The 14,521-nt window shown below is 44.2% G+C and overlaps 1 protein-coding gene across 1 annotated transcript in view; it reads left to right on the top strand.

Moving 5' to 3' along the window:
- JAKMIP2 (janus kinase and microtubule interacting protein 2) overlaps nt 1-14,112 on the top strand; it is a 45,370-nt gene extending 31,258 nt beyond the window's left edge. The window contains exons 13-21 of the mRNA XM_066613541.1: nt 799-897; nt 4,050-4,103; nt 4,964-5,029; nt 6,136-6,204; nt 6,358-6,435; nt 9,093-9,296; nt 10,195-10,260; nt 12,377-12,449; nt 13,980-14,112. Coding sequence (XP_066469638.1) covers nt 799-897; nt 4,050-4,103; nt 4,964-5,029; nt 6,136-6,204; nt 6,358-6,435; nt 9,093-9,296; nt 10,195-10,260; nt 12,377-12,427 — 687 coding nt within the window. The 3' untranslated portion in view covers nt 12,428-12,449; nt 13,980-14,112. The remainder of the gene's footprint in view (nt 1-798; nt 898-4,049; nt 4,104-4,963; nt 5,030-6,135; nt 6,205-6,357; nt 6,436-9,092; nt 9,297-10,194; nt 10,261-12,376; nt 12,450-13,979) is intronic.
- Nucleotides 14,113-14,521: the final 409 nt, after the last annotated feature.

Below are 14,521 nucleotides of genomic sequence, written 5' to 3' on the forward strand. Positions count from 1 at the left end.
TGCTCAAGCTCCCTGGGAGTTTGAGAACCCCCGGGATAAGGATTCGGTAGTCACTGCTGCCGCTGAATTCACCCCCGGTGAGGACCCAATCTGCCATCCCCTGCCCATCTCCTCCCCACTCTGCTCCCTTCCCACCTCCTTCCTGGCCCCTGCACAGTCTTAAGTGACGTGGTGGGTGTCCACCTGCCATCGCCACACAGACTTGGATTCTGGCAGCAGTCAGGCCACGTTCTCCAGTGCTGTCACATTTGTATCAGCTGGAAAGCATGCTATGCCAGGTGAACATGAGTTCTGCCAGCAAGACAGAAGGTGCACATATTCAGAAAAGAAACAAAGGCCACAATCCTAACCAACTTTCCAGCGCTGACCTAGCCACAATGCAGCCCCAAAGTAATAAACATGGCCTTACTTTGAGGAGGCCCCCTTGACTACCTCCCCACTGCAGGCTGTGGCACATTGGCACAGCTAAATCAATGCTGGAAAGTTGGTTAGGATTGCACCCAAAATCTATCAGACATACCTTGTGCTTCAGATTAGAAAAGCTTCAGGATTCAGAATCACTTTGAGTGTAAGAAAAACTGTGGTGCAGCTTTCTTTGTCTCTTCCTAAAGGATTTTAAAAAACACATCAATATTATTATTATTATTATTATTATTATTATTATTAGTAGTAGTAGTAGTAGTAGTAGTAGTATAGAGAACTAAATTGGGGCACAGATGTTATCCTTTGATTAGCAGACATTGTAGAATGTGCTTCCAAATCCTACACAGTACCTCATGTCTTTACTTTTGGTTCAAGGAAAGAGAAAGAAGGTCTCCACCATTTAATCTCCAAATCCACCCATTCTCTGATGGTGTAAGTGCTCTACAGATCTACTGCATGAAGGAAGGTGTCAAGGTATGTTCACTGAAAAGGGATAGATTCTGCCAGGCTAACCTGCCTTCCTCCTTTGAAAACTGATTTTAGCTTTGTTCAGAGCCCAATCCTGAGCTCAGCATGCCAGCTTCCCACCAGCGCGCACTGTCGCAAATGTGCCATAAAGCACATTTGCGAGGCTTACCACTTGCCCAATGCCTGTGCTAGCTCAATGCTGGCCAGTGCTGGGTTAGTGCTGGCGCCCATGAGACTGGGTTAGTGCTGGGTTAGTGCTGGGTTAGTGAGGGCGCCCATCCTCCACCGCTCAGTGGTCGCACGGACCACCAAGCCGTGGCACAGTAAGCGGTGGTGGGGAGGGGGACGGGGAGGAGGCATTCCAGGGAGAACATAAGAACAGCTGCACTGGATCAGGCCATAGGCCCATCTAGTCCAGCTTCCTGTATCTCACAGCGGCCCACCAAATGCCCCAGGGAGCACACCAGATAACAAGAGACCTGCATCCTGGTGCCCTCCCTTGCATGTGACATAGCCTATTTCTAAATCAGGGGGTTGCACATACACATCATGGCTTGTAACTCGTAATGGATTTTTCCTCCAGAAACTTGTACAATACCCTTTTAAAGGCATCCAGGCCAGATGCCGTCACCACATCCTGCGGCAAGGAGTTCCACAGACTGACCACACGCTGAGTAAAGAAATATTTTCTTTTGTCTGTCCTAACCTTTCCAACACTCAGTTTTAGTGAATGTCCCCTGGTTCTGGTGTTATGTGAGAGTGTAAAGAGCATCTCTCTATCCTTCCCATGCGTAATTTTGTATGTCTCAATCATGTCCCCCCTCAGGCATCTCTTTTCTAGGCTGAAGAGGCCCAAACGCCGCAGCCTTTCCTCATAAGGAAGGTGCCCCAGCCCAGTAATCATCTTAGTCGCTCTCTTTCGCACCTTTTCCATTTCCACTATGTTCTTTTTGAGATGTGGCGACCAGAACTGGACACAATACTCCAGGTGTGGCCTTACCATCAGTTTGTACAACGGCATTATAATATTAGCAGTTTTGTTCTCAATACCTTTTCTAATGACCCCAAGCATATAATTGGCCTTCTTCACTGCTGCTGCACATTGGGTTGACACTTTCATCGAGTTGTCCACCACCACCCCAAGATTTTTTGCCCCAATGTGCATGACTTTACACTTACTGACATTGAAGCGCATCTGCCATTTTGCTGCCCATTCTGCCAGTCTGGAGAGATCCTTTTGGAGCTCCTCACAATCACTTCTGGTCTTCACCACTCGGAAAAGTTTGGTATCGTCTGCAAACTTAGCCACTTCACTGCTCAACCCTATCTCCAGGTCATTTATGAAGAGGTTGAAGAGCGCCAGTCCCAGGATAGATCCTTGGGGCACACTGCTTTTCACCTCTCTCCATTGTGAAAATTGCCCATTGACACCCACTCGCTTTTTCCTGGTCTTCAACCAGTTCTCAATCCATGAGAGGACCTGCCCTCTAATTCCCTGACTATGAGGTTTTTTTCAGTAGCCTTTGGTGAGGGACTGTGTCAAACGCCTTATGAAAGTCCAGATATATAATGTCTACGGGTTCTCCCGCATCCACATGCCTGTTGACCTTTTCAAAGAATTCTAAAAGGTTCGTGAGGCAAGACTTACCCTTACAGAAGCCATGCTGATTCTCCCTCAGTAAGGCTTGTTCGTCTATGTGTTTGGAGATTCTGTCTTTGATGAGGCATTCCACCATCTTCCCTGGAATAGATGTTAGGCTGACTGGCCTATAGTTTCCCGGGTCCCCCCTCTTTCCCTTTTTAAAAATAGGCGTGACATTTGCTATCCTCCAATCTTCTGGCACCGTGGCCGTTTTGAGGGACAAGTTGCATACCTTAGTCAAGAGATCTGCAACTTCATTCTTCAATTCCTTAATAACCCTTGGGTGGATGCCATCAGGGCCCGGTGACTTATTGATCTTTAATTTATCAATGAGGTCTGAAACATCTTCTCTTTTAACCTCTATCTGACTTAACTCCTCAGTCAGGAGGGGCCGTTCGGGCAGCGGTATCTGCCCGAGGTCTTCTGCCGTGAAGACAGATGCAAAAAACTCATTTAATTTCTCTGCCATCTCTAAGTCTCCTTTTATCTCCCCTTTCCCTCCCTCACCATCCAGAGGGCCAACTGCTTCTCTGGCAGGTTTCCTGCTTCTAACATATTTGAAGAAGCTTTTATTATTCCCCTTAATGTTGCTGGCCATGCGTTCCTCATAGTCTCGCTTGGCCTCCAGTATCACCTTCTTACATTTCTTTTGCCACAGTTTATGTTCCTTTTTATTCTCCTCATTAGGGCGAGACTTCCATTTACGGAAAGAAGCTTCCTTGCCCTTCACAGCCTCTCTAACTTGGCTGGTTAGCCATGCAGGCACCCTCCTGGACTTAGTCGAGCCCTTCTTACTTTGCGGTATACACTTCCGCTGGGCCTCTGTTACTGTTGTTTTAAGCAGCCTCCATGCACTCTGGAGAGATTGGACTCTTTTTACCTTCCCTTTCAACCTCCTTCTAACCAGCCTCCTCATTTGAGAGAAGTTCGCCCATAGGAAGTCAAGGGTTTTTGTGAGAGATTTGCCTGGTACTCTTCCCCCGACACGCACATCAAAACGAATCGCAGCATGGTCACTGTTCCTCAATGGCTCAGTAACATTGACATCTCTAACCAGGTCCTGAGTACCGCACATTATTAAATGCAGAAGAAAGGCCAGGGAACAAGAAGTATATAGTATGATAATAAATCTCTAATTAAAGGGAAGACAGAGGGTTTTATAAGGCAAACTTTCAAATTGGAAATAACCAATGCAGTTCTGCAAGGATCAGTCTCCAAGCTTCATGGGCCTCTGCTCCCACTCCACCAAGTGCTCCATTTTGGGAATCACTGCAGCCTAGTCCTGCTGTATGCACCTAGTGGGTCTCATCCCTTCTTCCCACTTCATCCAAATATGGATGATGGTGGTATGTTCATTTCATCCTTCCAGTTATTTGTGGTTGGGGGCTTGGTTGATACAGTTCTTTTCCCCATTCAACAGCAGTGGGAACCATCAGGCGCATAAACTGACACTGACATCAATGACTGTGAAAAGTCTTAATCCCCCTAATCTTACATGTGCCTTTGTTTTCCATAGGATGTTAGCATTCCAGACCTCATAAAGCAGTTAGACATCCTGGGTGACAATGGGGTAAGTGATGTGCATATCTCACCAGTTATGTACGCTACAACAAGGAAAAAATGTGGCATCATATTAAGAGCAAAGGGCCATGCAGCAGAATTTTATTAATAATGCTCCCACCATAAACCTTTGTATATAAAATTTTGTTTATTTAGATGCCTTTCCATGATTTATAGAGTACTAGCATAATGTTTGTGAAACTTTATAAAGAGATTGTTTCATAAATTAAAGTTAAAGGACATTGAAATGTAATTATTGATGGGCTAGATTACCTGCCCTGGCTAAATCAAATATATTCGCTCTAAATGTTAATAATGTTCCTTTGCTTAGTGTTAGGTTCAGGCCCAAATCCTAACCAACTTTCCAGCACTGGCATAGCTGTGCCAATGGGCGTGTGCTGCATCCTGCAGTAAGGGGGCAGTCACAGAGGCCTTCTCAAAGTAAGGGAGTGTTTGTTTCCTCACCTCAGAGCTGCATTGTCCTTATGTCCATGTTGGAAAGTAGATTAGGATTGTACCCTCAATCACATAATATTTTTGCCAGTTAACAAAAATTAGCCTCTTGATGATAGGCTTGTTTTTGTCATTGATCCAGAGCCCTATGGACTCTGTGACTTGCACATAGAACTCCTGGGTATGCAGGCGTTCCCATTCATTTGAACAAAGGAGGCAGCCATGCACATGTGGTTTCTTTACATATGCAAAGCTGCTTCCTCACTGAAGTGAATAGTGAACTCTTTGTGGGTTATGGGAGCTCTAAGAACATATCAGAATCTTTGCATCCATTACAGAACCTTTAAATTAAAATTAGATGACCTCTAAAGTTGCTGCACCTTTCTTAACGTGATGTTATGGCTTTTAAATTTTCAGAATTTAAGAAATGAAGAACAAGTGGCCATAATTCAAGCTAGCACTGTACTGTCCCTGGCAGAAAAGGTACTTTTTGTGCAATTGGTGTCTCAAATGTATCTGTTTATGAATCTAAAAGTGTATATAGCAAATTCTACAGAATGGAATCAAGGGCTGTAAACGTTTGTCTGTTTGTTTGTTTGTTTGTTTGTTTGTTTGTTATCACCCTTCCTCCAAGGAGCTCAGTGTTACTGTCCAAGCACTGACCAGTGATTATCTTTAGCAAAGTAGCTGTATCACGTGCTCTCAGACCATTAATGCTGTGTTATTTACCACTTTCCAATTGGCTATGGCACTGCTTTCTTTAGCACTATGGCTTCAGTGATGGTTCATTACAACTAAAAATAAAAGCCATTAACTCATTAAGGCATACCTAAATTATTAGCTATAAAATTGGTTTGATCAGAGAGCTCTTCCTGTGGGAATTATAGTACATTACTATACTCTGCATGCTACTAATACAAAGTTTCTATTTTAAATGGGAAACTGAAGAGAAGTAACCCAGCATGATGCACAGACTACCATGCACACTAATTAGGCAAGTCTAAATGGAAAACAGACCATGAATAATACTTGGTTGGTGCAGATTCTGCTTATCCTGTAAATGGGAAACTGATGAGCACTGAGCTGTAGCCCAGCACAAAGTGAAATAGCTGTTCAGTGCTTTGAATGGGTCTTGAACATACAGTGCCAGGCTTTGGAAAGAGGAATATTCTCAAGAATGAAGGATTTGCAAAATCCATTACAGATAGGGTTCACCTGAACTTAGTCCTAGAACATTCTTGCAATGCAGCAGTAATAATAAATGGCACTTAAGCATGTGCAAGGTACTTCTCTCCCACCAGATATCTTGAGCCATGGTCTTTCTCTTTTGACAAATTAACCACAGATGGCAAGCAACTACAGGCCAAATGGCACTATTGATTGATTGATTGATTGATTGATTGATTCATTCATTCATTCATTCATTCATTTGATGCATACCCTGTATTTCTCCTGAACGGGCATCCAAAGTGGCTGATTGCTGAAACAGAAAGAAGTTTAGAAGATTTCTATTTCATTCATTTGTTGTTTTGATAATTTTATTGATGAAAAATGATGTAAATAATGCGCTCTCATTCTTTGTCTTCTAGTGGATACAGCAGATTGAAGGGGCTGAAGCAGCTCTGCACCAGAAGATGATGGAGCTGGAGAGTGACATGGTAGGCCAAAACATATACTGTTTTTTCCCATGGTTATTATCTTATGAATTGCTTTGAATACTGAATGGGGGGAGATGTTTTGTATATGCCTAAAAGTTAAACATCTCTGGAATATCTAATTAATTTTTCTCCAAAACTTATCATTCATTGTAGGAGCAGTTCTGTAAAATAAAAGGTTACCTAGAGGAAGAACTTGACTATAGGAAACAAGCTCTTGACCAAGCCTACATGGTAAGTTGAAAGCAAGTGCAAGACACCAAAAAAACATATACACTTTCTCACAACATAGATCAATTCCATTCTGATACTATACACATATACTTGGAGGTACATTCTCATTATTTCAGTGACCTCAAAGTAAGTGTAATTTTTGTGTTTGTAGGTTTTAGGAAGGTGCAACGGTTTCCTGGGGTCTACAAAGGAAAACAATTCATGGCACAATCCTAACCAGGTCTACTCAGAAGTAAGTCCTATTGTGTTCAATGGGACTTACTCCCAGGAAAGTGAGGTTAGGATTGCAGCCTCAGTCATATTTCCAGGTTTCTTATATACTTAAGATCCCTAATACATAGGTGGACCTCCAACACTCCCTGGCAGTCCTGGAGGTTAGGGGGCACAAAAGCCCTTGGGTGCCATGCCTGTGGGGGTGACACCACTGTGCCAGCTACACCGTTGCCCACCCTCTGGATCTCTTCTGAGGGCTGGTAAGGCCCTGCATGGCATCTCCTGGCCCCCCAAAAGCCTTTTAGTTGGAAAACCGGAAGTACTGTTTAACAGCCCTCTGGAGGCCTTAGAAGGCTCTCGGAGGGCCAAGGGATGTCTCACAAGGCTATGGAGCCAACCAGTAAGTCTCCTCTTGGGAGGGGTGGCATTTTCTGGTCCTGAGCCCCTGGCAGCACAGGGGCCTTGTCCACAACTGCCGAAACTTACAGGGGCTTTTCTGTTCACTCCAGAGAGGTGATACATATTCTCCTTGTTTGTGCCCCTGCTCCTCCACCTCCTCCCATGAGGTAACTCTATATTCAAGAAGTAAGGTACGTTGTGTGGGAATCCATTGCTTCCTCCAAGGAAAACATGCGACACTGCAAATCGCTGCAGGGCAGATTTATTTCAATAACAATTCACAACCACTGGTCCACGCTGGCTCAGTTCAACTCTTGGTGCCCCAAGTTGCAATTACTGGGGCCCCAGTTCCAAGTTGTCCACACTGACCCTCTCCAAGGTAGGAATTGGGGGTTGCCCAGGAGAAAAGGCCAGGCCCTTTCAATATGGCAAAGAAAGGCCTAGAAATGTGAGAGACCCCTTGCAAGTGTAGGGTGTGGCTAGAGCCAGGCTCTAAGGAGGCCTGGGTCCAAAGGGAGCCCAGGAGGCAAAGCACCCCAAAATTTCCTAAGATGTTTTCCTATCTCATCTGGAAGTGTGGAGTGCTGGGTACACTGCTGCTTCTCCTACAGAAAGCCATGTGTGCTGGGCCAAGGAATGCATACATGACACTCCTTAACACCATGTCAGATTTGGGAGGAAACTACTCTGCTACAGTAGCTGTTTGGCATGTAGATCCGCTTGCCATGAAGGAGTGTATAGGAGCTCAGGGACACAGCTGCAAAACTACAGCTGCTGCAGAAGTATGTTTTGGTGCAAACAGAACACTTTCCATTCTAGTGTGAGCCTAAATAAGATGATGCTAATTTTCTGCAATGATTTGCTGTATTTAAAATATTATAGAGAGGAGTGTATTTGGTTTTTCATATTACTGTTATCTAACTACTGATGCTGCATGGGCAGGTAGACCTGGGCTCTGCATTGGGAAGCCCAGTGGATTTTTCCTGCTGTTGCCAGCTTCCCCCTGCCCTGTTTTGTCCTCTCCCAACCTCTGTTCTGCCCACCCTTGTCACCACCCTCCCCTGCTGTTTCATCACCCCCTTTCAGATGGGACCCAAAATAAACTTTATGCCCCCTAATAAAATTCCTCGGACGCCCTGGGGATAGAAGCAGAGGCATGTATTGAGTGCTGGCTGATATATTGTGCACAGTGATTAATTTGGTCAGTGGGTTGCAGCAGTGAGACCCCAACTTCAGTTCTTGGGAATCATCCTTGAAAAAAAACCAGGGTTGGAAAATGCATCCAATGAAAATCCCCTGTTAGGGGAACTCCGCTTCCTTGGTTGAAAACCAGAGGTGCAGAACATGGGGAAGAACTTCCCTGTGAAATTTGGAGTGGGGAATCATATGATATGGGCACATCAGTTGGCTTCCTGCCCACAGAGGGGCAAAGCCTCTGAGGAAAGCTCCTGCACTGCTTGCTACAAAGGCTCCTGGGATTCCTACAGAGCCAGGAAGTCTGCCAGGCGTTGACTGGCAGCGCAGGAAAAGGGACTAGCATTGCTTCCAGTATGACAAAAGCCTGTGCACAGTATGAAAAAAAGATGTGCACAGCTGTGACCAGGGACAGTGCGATCATTAGGATAACTAGGCAGCTGTCTAGGGCGCAGGCCTCAAGGGGCACAGTACTGACCTTTGAGGGGCACTGTTTTATAAAGATTTGTTTTTTAATTCATGTATAAAATACAACTGCAATAAATGCAACTGCCCCAGAGCTCTACACCCTGTACATGGAGAGCATCTCCACTATTGAAGTGAATGGGAAAACTAAATGTGATTGTCTGCATTTACTAATGTACAACTGATATATAAATAACAGCATCATTATATATACTATATTTAGATACACATTCCTATGCACAGATATAAAATGATCACATTTTCATTTTCATTTGGACCTATCAACATAATTGTTAAAAAAAACATATGCGCGGTGAATAGAATGAGACTCCCACAGGTTCTGCTGTCTGAAGTTATAATCACTTTTCGCTCTTCCCTTTGCATAGAGAATCCAGGAACTTGAAGCGACTTTATACAATGCTTTGCAGCAAGAAACAGTGATAAAGTTTGGAGAACTGCTCAGTGAGAAACAGCAGGAAGAACTTAGGACTGCTGTAGAAAAATTAAGGCGGCAGATGCTGAGAAAAAGCAGAGAATATGACTGCCAGATCCTACAGGAGAGAATGGAGTTGCTTCAGCAGGCACATCAAGTGAGATTCCAATTGCAGTTCATGTCCATTCTTATACAATAAAGCTGATCCATACTATTCAGCTTTATTGTATAAGAATGGACATTGTTATCCACTATCCATGTTTACGGTTAAACTATACAACTTGCAAACTGAACTAAGCAGACTGAGAGCCCAATCCTGAGCTCGGCGCAGCAGCTTCATGCTGCCGTGCACTGTCACAAACATGCCGTAAGGCACATCTGCGACACTTACCGCCGGGCTACCGCCCATGCTAGCCCATCGCAGGGCAGACGCCCAGCCTCCACTGCTCGGCAGTCTCATGCACCGCTGAGCCACGGCACAGTAAGCAGGGACGGGAGGGGGGCGGGGAGGAGGTGTTCCAGGGAGGGGGGAGGTGAGGGGAGGGTGGAGAGAGGGTGTACAGGAAGCGTGCTGGGGGGAGGGAGCGGGGAGGCAGGAGGTGGGTCCAGTGGACCTCCACTCCACCATAACCTGTCTGTTCATGCAGGGCTCAGTGCCCTACACAAACATCTATACCACTGACCTTTTGGTCAGTGGTAAAGTGAGTAGCCCCATTGCGGGGCTGCTTCCTGTACCCAGGGGAAGGGGACACAAATCCCCTTCTCTTGAGGCGCCACCCACAGCAAGCTGAGGTGCTCAGGATGCGGCGGCAGCCGTTCTCGGCGCCACTGAAGCTGCGTGGCCCGGGCAGCTCAGGATTGGGCTGTTAATTCCCCCACATAAATCAAAAAGGACCAAAAGTGTTTTAACTTTGGTTGGATCACATTTATGCCACAAGAATCATAACCGCTCTTTATGTGTGTGAATTCTTAATTGGGAAACCTTGCATGCAAATTCATCCAACCTTTCCCCCCAATTTATGTATTTATTTATGATCAATATATTCTATTTCTAGAGGATTCGAGATTTAGAAGATAAAACTGACATCCAGAAGAGACAGATCAAGGATTTAGAAGAAAAGGTTGGTTGCTTTGCATATTTCAAAAGCATCAGATCAACACAGTTGAGGAAAATTCAGGACTTCCAGTTAGTTTTGTTAGCATAACTGATGAGAATGAATCTCTCCATCATTTTTCATTTTTCACTCTACAGATTCTAATTCAAACACTGTTTACTTTTCTATAAATGTTTTCTTTCCATCAGGAAATAAGCTATTTCTAATGGAGCTGAGCAAAACCTGTGCACCCTCACCCTGGGCATTTTGCCACCTCATGTACAGACTGTAAAGTTGGTGATGGAGTAGGAAGGCAAAGAGGAATGAAGTGTTTGCCCCAGTTACCAGCAGCAGGAGTCACATGCTACTGCTGGGCAGAATTTTTCTGCAAATTTCTTCCTACCTAGAAGACACTGATGAGGGCAGGAAGCATTGCTTCCTCTTACATTCACTTGGATTTGGCTTCAGGACAGTGCCATTAGGGGAGGGAAGGATCAGGAAACTGCCCTCACTCCAAGTGTCTCCTGGGCAGAAAGGAACTGAAGGAAAACTGCACCCAGCAACAGGGGAGCAAAGTAGGTGGGGAAATGTTGCACACTCCCAGCACCCACAAATTTGAGCCTGAATTTAAGAACATTAACTGCAGCTCTAATTTCTATCAAATTATCATGATTGGTATTAGTATGATTATCTTGTTATGATCATCAAAGTAAAAGGCAATGGCCTAAGATGGCAATCCTATACTCACTTACCTGGAAGTAAGTTGCTGTCCTCACTGGAACTTACATCTGAGTAGACATGTATAGGGTTGTACTGCAAGGGCACAATCCTATGCATGCCTACTTAGAAGTAAGCCCTATTGTGTTTGATGGAACTTACTCTCAGGAAAGTGTGGATAGGATTGCAGCCTAAGGGCCCACAATGCAGCCCTGTGGAAAGGGAACAAATGTTCCCTTACCTGGAGGAGGCTTCTGTGACTGCTCCCCTGCTGCAGATGGCACGGCTGCAGCAGCACTGGAAAACTGGATAGGACTGGGCCCTAAGGGCTCAATCCTATCCAATTTTTCAGTGCTGGTCCTGCTGTGCCTATGGTGTATGCACTGCTTTCCCAGCAGGAGGAGAAGGCAGACTTGGAGGGGGAGGCATTCTTGGAGGCCTCCTCAAGGTATGGGAACATGTTCCCTTACCTTGGGGCTGCATTATGGCTGCCTCGGTGCAGGAAAGTTGGATAGGATTGGGCCCTAAGGGCTCAAGCCTAACCAGGTCTACTCAGAAGTAAGTCCTATTTTGTTCAATGGGGCTTACTCTCAGGAAAGTGTGGTTAGGATTGCGACCTAAGTCTTGTAACTTTACTTGCAGTCTAGACCTTCAGGCTTTTCTATATTTGTCTCTTTGACTCAGAATGAAACAAATGGTGGGCAACATGCTTCATTGCAGCAAATAGATTTTAACTGAATAATTCATGAGACCTTTCATCTCTGTAAAAATCAAAGCCAAACCTTGACACTTTCCACTTAAGATCAGCCTGCTGGAAATTTTATCAGAGAAAGGGGCTCAACCCAACAGACTTTCCATTCCAGTTAAACATGAGTGGTTGATGTTCATAGTGCAAAAGCTATACTTAAGGGCTTTTATGCCTTATCAAGATGTCTCATCATCCGATCACTTTGACAGTATGCATTTCTAAAAGCTCAGCTGTAGAAACTTCAAGTTCTTCATTCAAGTCCAGTACTGTGCTCCAGGTGTGGAAACTCCAATGCATGCAAGGAGAATTCCCATTAATTTCAAAGGAGCCTCAATTCTTATACACACAGTTTGGGTCCTTTGAGTAAAGCGAGTGGAGCGCCCAGCATGTGTACTTCATGAGTACACATGCCTCTTGGGCACACTGCACCAACTTAAAGTCAGCTTAAACATTCCACTGAAATTTACCAAACCACTCATTAATAAGGAGGCATGATGGTGTCACTTGAAATTAACCAGTAGAATGCAATCATATTGTTTCAGTCATTCATGACTTTTAGGAGAAGGTCTGCAAGATGTGTAATTATTTAATCACACAGCCAGAGGTAGATCCTTATCACATGGATTACAATAAAAACAAACCGATCTCTTAAAAATGTCTGCTTTCTTTCTTCTGCAGTTTCTCTTTCTGTTCTTGTTCTTCTCTCTTGCCTTTATTCTTTGGCCTTGATGTCAATGTGCCTCTTGGGAAGGTAAGGCTACTTCCTTTATATTCCCTTAAAATGAGACCACATTTATACAATTTTTCACGATCACATTCAAAGCAGCACAGTTTACTCAGTGACCGTCTGACAGCCCAATCCTATCCACACTTTCCTGGGAGTAAGCCCCATTGACTCTACTGGAGTAGACATGCATAGGATTGGGCTGTGAACTGATACAGAAATCGAGAAATAAATTCTGACCTTTTATAATAGCAATTTCACACTTTGCATCTACTGAATATACATTCAACAGAGTTGCAGCTTACCTCAGCTCCCTTATGAGTATATCTGCATGATATAGGTGGATATATCTTCTATTTTGGATATATACTTAAAGACAACTTGGGTTTATATCTAAAAAACGTAATGAATGAAGTGGCTCTAAGGGCAGACTATATGGTTATTTCTAACCCCCTGCCCTATAGGCAATAATCTTCCCCTCTTTCTTCTGCTGTATTGTCCCTAACACAGACAAGAGTTCCAACTAATTGTAAACCATCATTTGGAGTGATTGGTTAAAGGCAGTGGTTCCCAACCTCCTGCCCCTTTAAGGTAGGGTTGGGAAACTTCTGTGGACCCTCATTTTACAAGATAGCTTTGAGAATTTATCAACGTAATGCATGCATAATGCATGTATGTGCAGACTCAAAAAATAATATACAAATGTGAAATATTAACCTAACCAGTGGCTTCTTCTTTTGTGTCGATTCATGAATTTCTGCATTAAATACCAGCAAGCACTTGGTGATTTCACTGGAATCATAGATAAGATAGTGGCTGTAGGCCCATGCTAATTCTCATTTGGTATGGTCTAGTTCAGTGGTTCCCAAACTACTGGGTTGTGACCCTCTAGCCAGGGAAGCACTTGTCCCTGCTTTTTTAAGCGGCGGGAAGAGGGGGAAGGCAGCAACGCAATCCCCAGGATTGCACTGTTGCCAGGGATGTGAGGCGGGTTTTCACTTAACTGAGGAATTGCCAGCCTCTAGGGGGTGTGGGGAGCTCTGCAGACACCTCTGCAGGGCTCCTCAAGCCTCCTAATATGTGATTTTTAAAAAATGAGATCAAAACCACTTTCGTTTTCAATTGGAAACAGGAAGTGGTTTTCAATCTTATTTTTTTTACTGTTTTGGAGGCTTGGGGAGCTCTGCAGAGGCTGGCAGTCCCTCAGGTAAGTGAAAACATTCCCTTCCCCCCCCCAGCAGCAGCATGATCTTGGGGATCACATTGCTGCCATAGCCCTTCCCTCACACACATTTACAGTGCTCCCAACTCCCTTGCAGGAGTTTGGGAAGTACTGGTCTAGTTTTCAGACCATACTGATTCTCATTTGGCGACCCATATTATCTACATTGGGATTAGCAAATCTCAAGGGCTATCCAAAATATTTCCATTTATTGCCTAAGAAAATTCTTTTGAAGCAGTTTAATCCTGAGGTACATGCAGTATAAAGTAAGTAGGTAATTGAAACCTGATTAATTTAATCTTCTTTGACCTTTCATGATTTTCTTTTGTTTCCAGAGAGTTCGACTACACAGAAGAGTTCTCAGAAGGGCAGATGCTTCCAAACCCATGAAGAAGAGAACACTGTTTACAACCATCGCATAACAAAGCAACACTCTGTAGCCAATACCACACCCACCATGTAGTTTAAAGCCATTATCCAAGATTTGTTACTTGACAGTTCCTGTCTCAAGCTACAATATATGCTGCATTTAATGAAATTCTCTAAGGAGGACAAGAGTATCCCATCAGCATCTACCACACTAGGATTCATTTTTTAAGGGAAAGAATCAGCAAGAAGCCACATTCAGCAGATTGAGTGAAAGTATGTCAGGCAAGGAACCAAAGTTACTATGAACAATCTATCCCTGCTGTGCAGGGGGATAATTTTAAACATCACCAACTTCCCATGAAAGTCTTCGGTAATAAAGGGATCTGAGCAGAAGAAATGTATTCAGAACTCCAAGGGGGACAATGACAATAAATAGTTAATTTGGAAAGTCTGGCTTTCTTAATACAGGGATTCTTTTTTTCTCTGATTTTAAACTCAGGAACAATGA

The sequence above is a fragment of the Tiliqua scincoides genome, chromosome 2 (genome assembly GCF_035046505.1).
Source record: "Tiliqua scincoides isolate rTilSci1 chromosome 2, rTilSci1.hap2, whole genome shotgun sequence".
NCBI lineage: Eukaryota > Metazoa > Chordata > Lepidosauria > Squamata > Scincidae > Tiliqua > Tiliqua scincoides.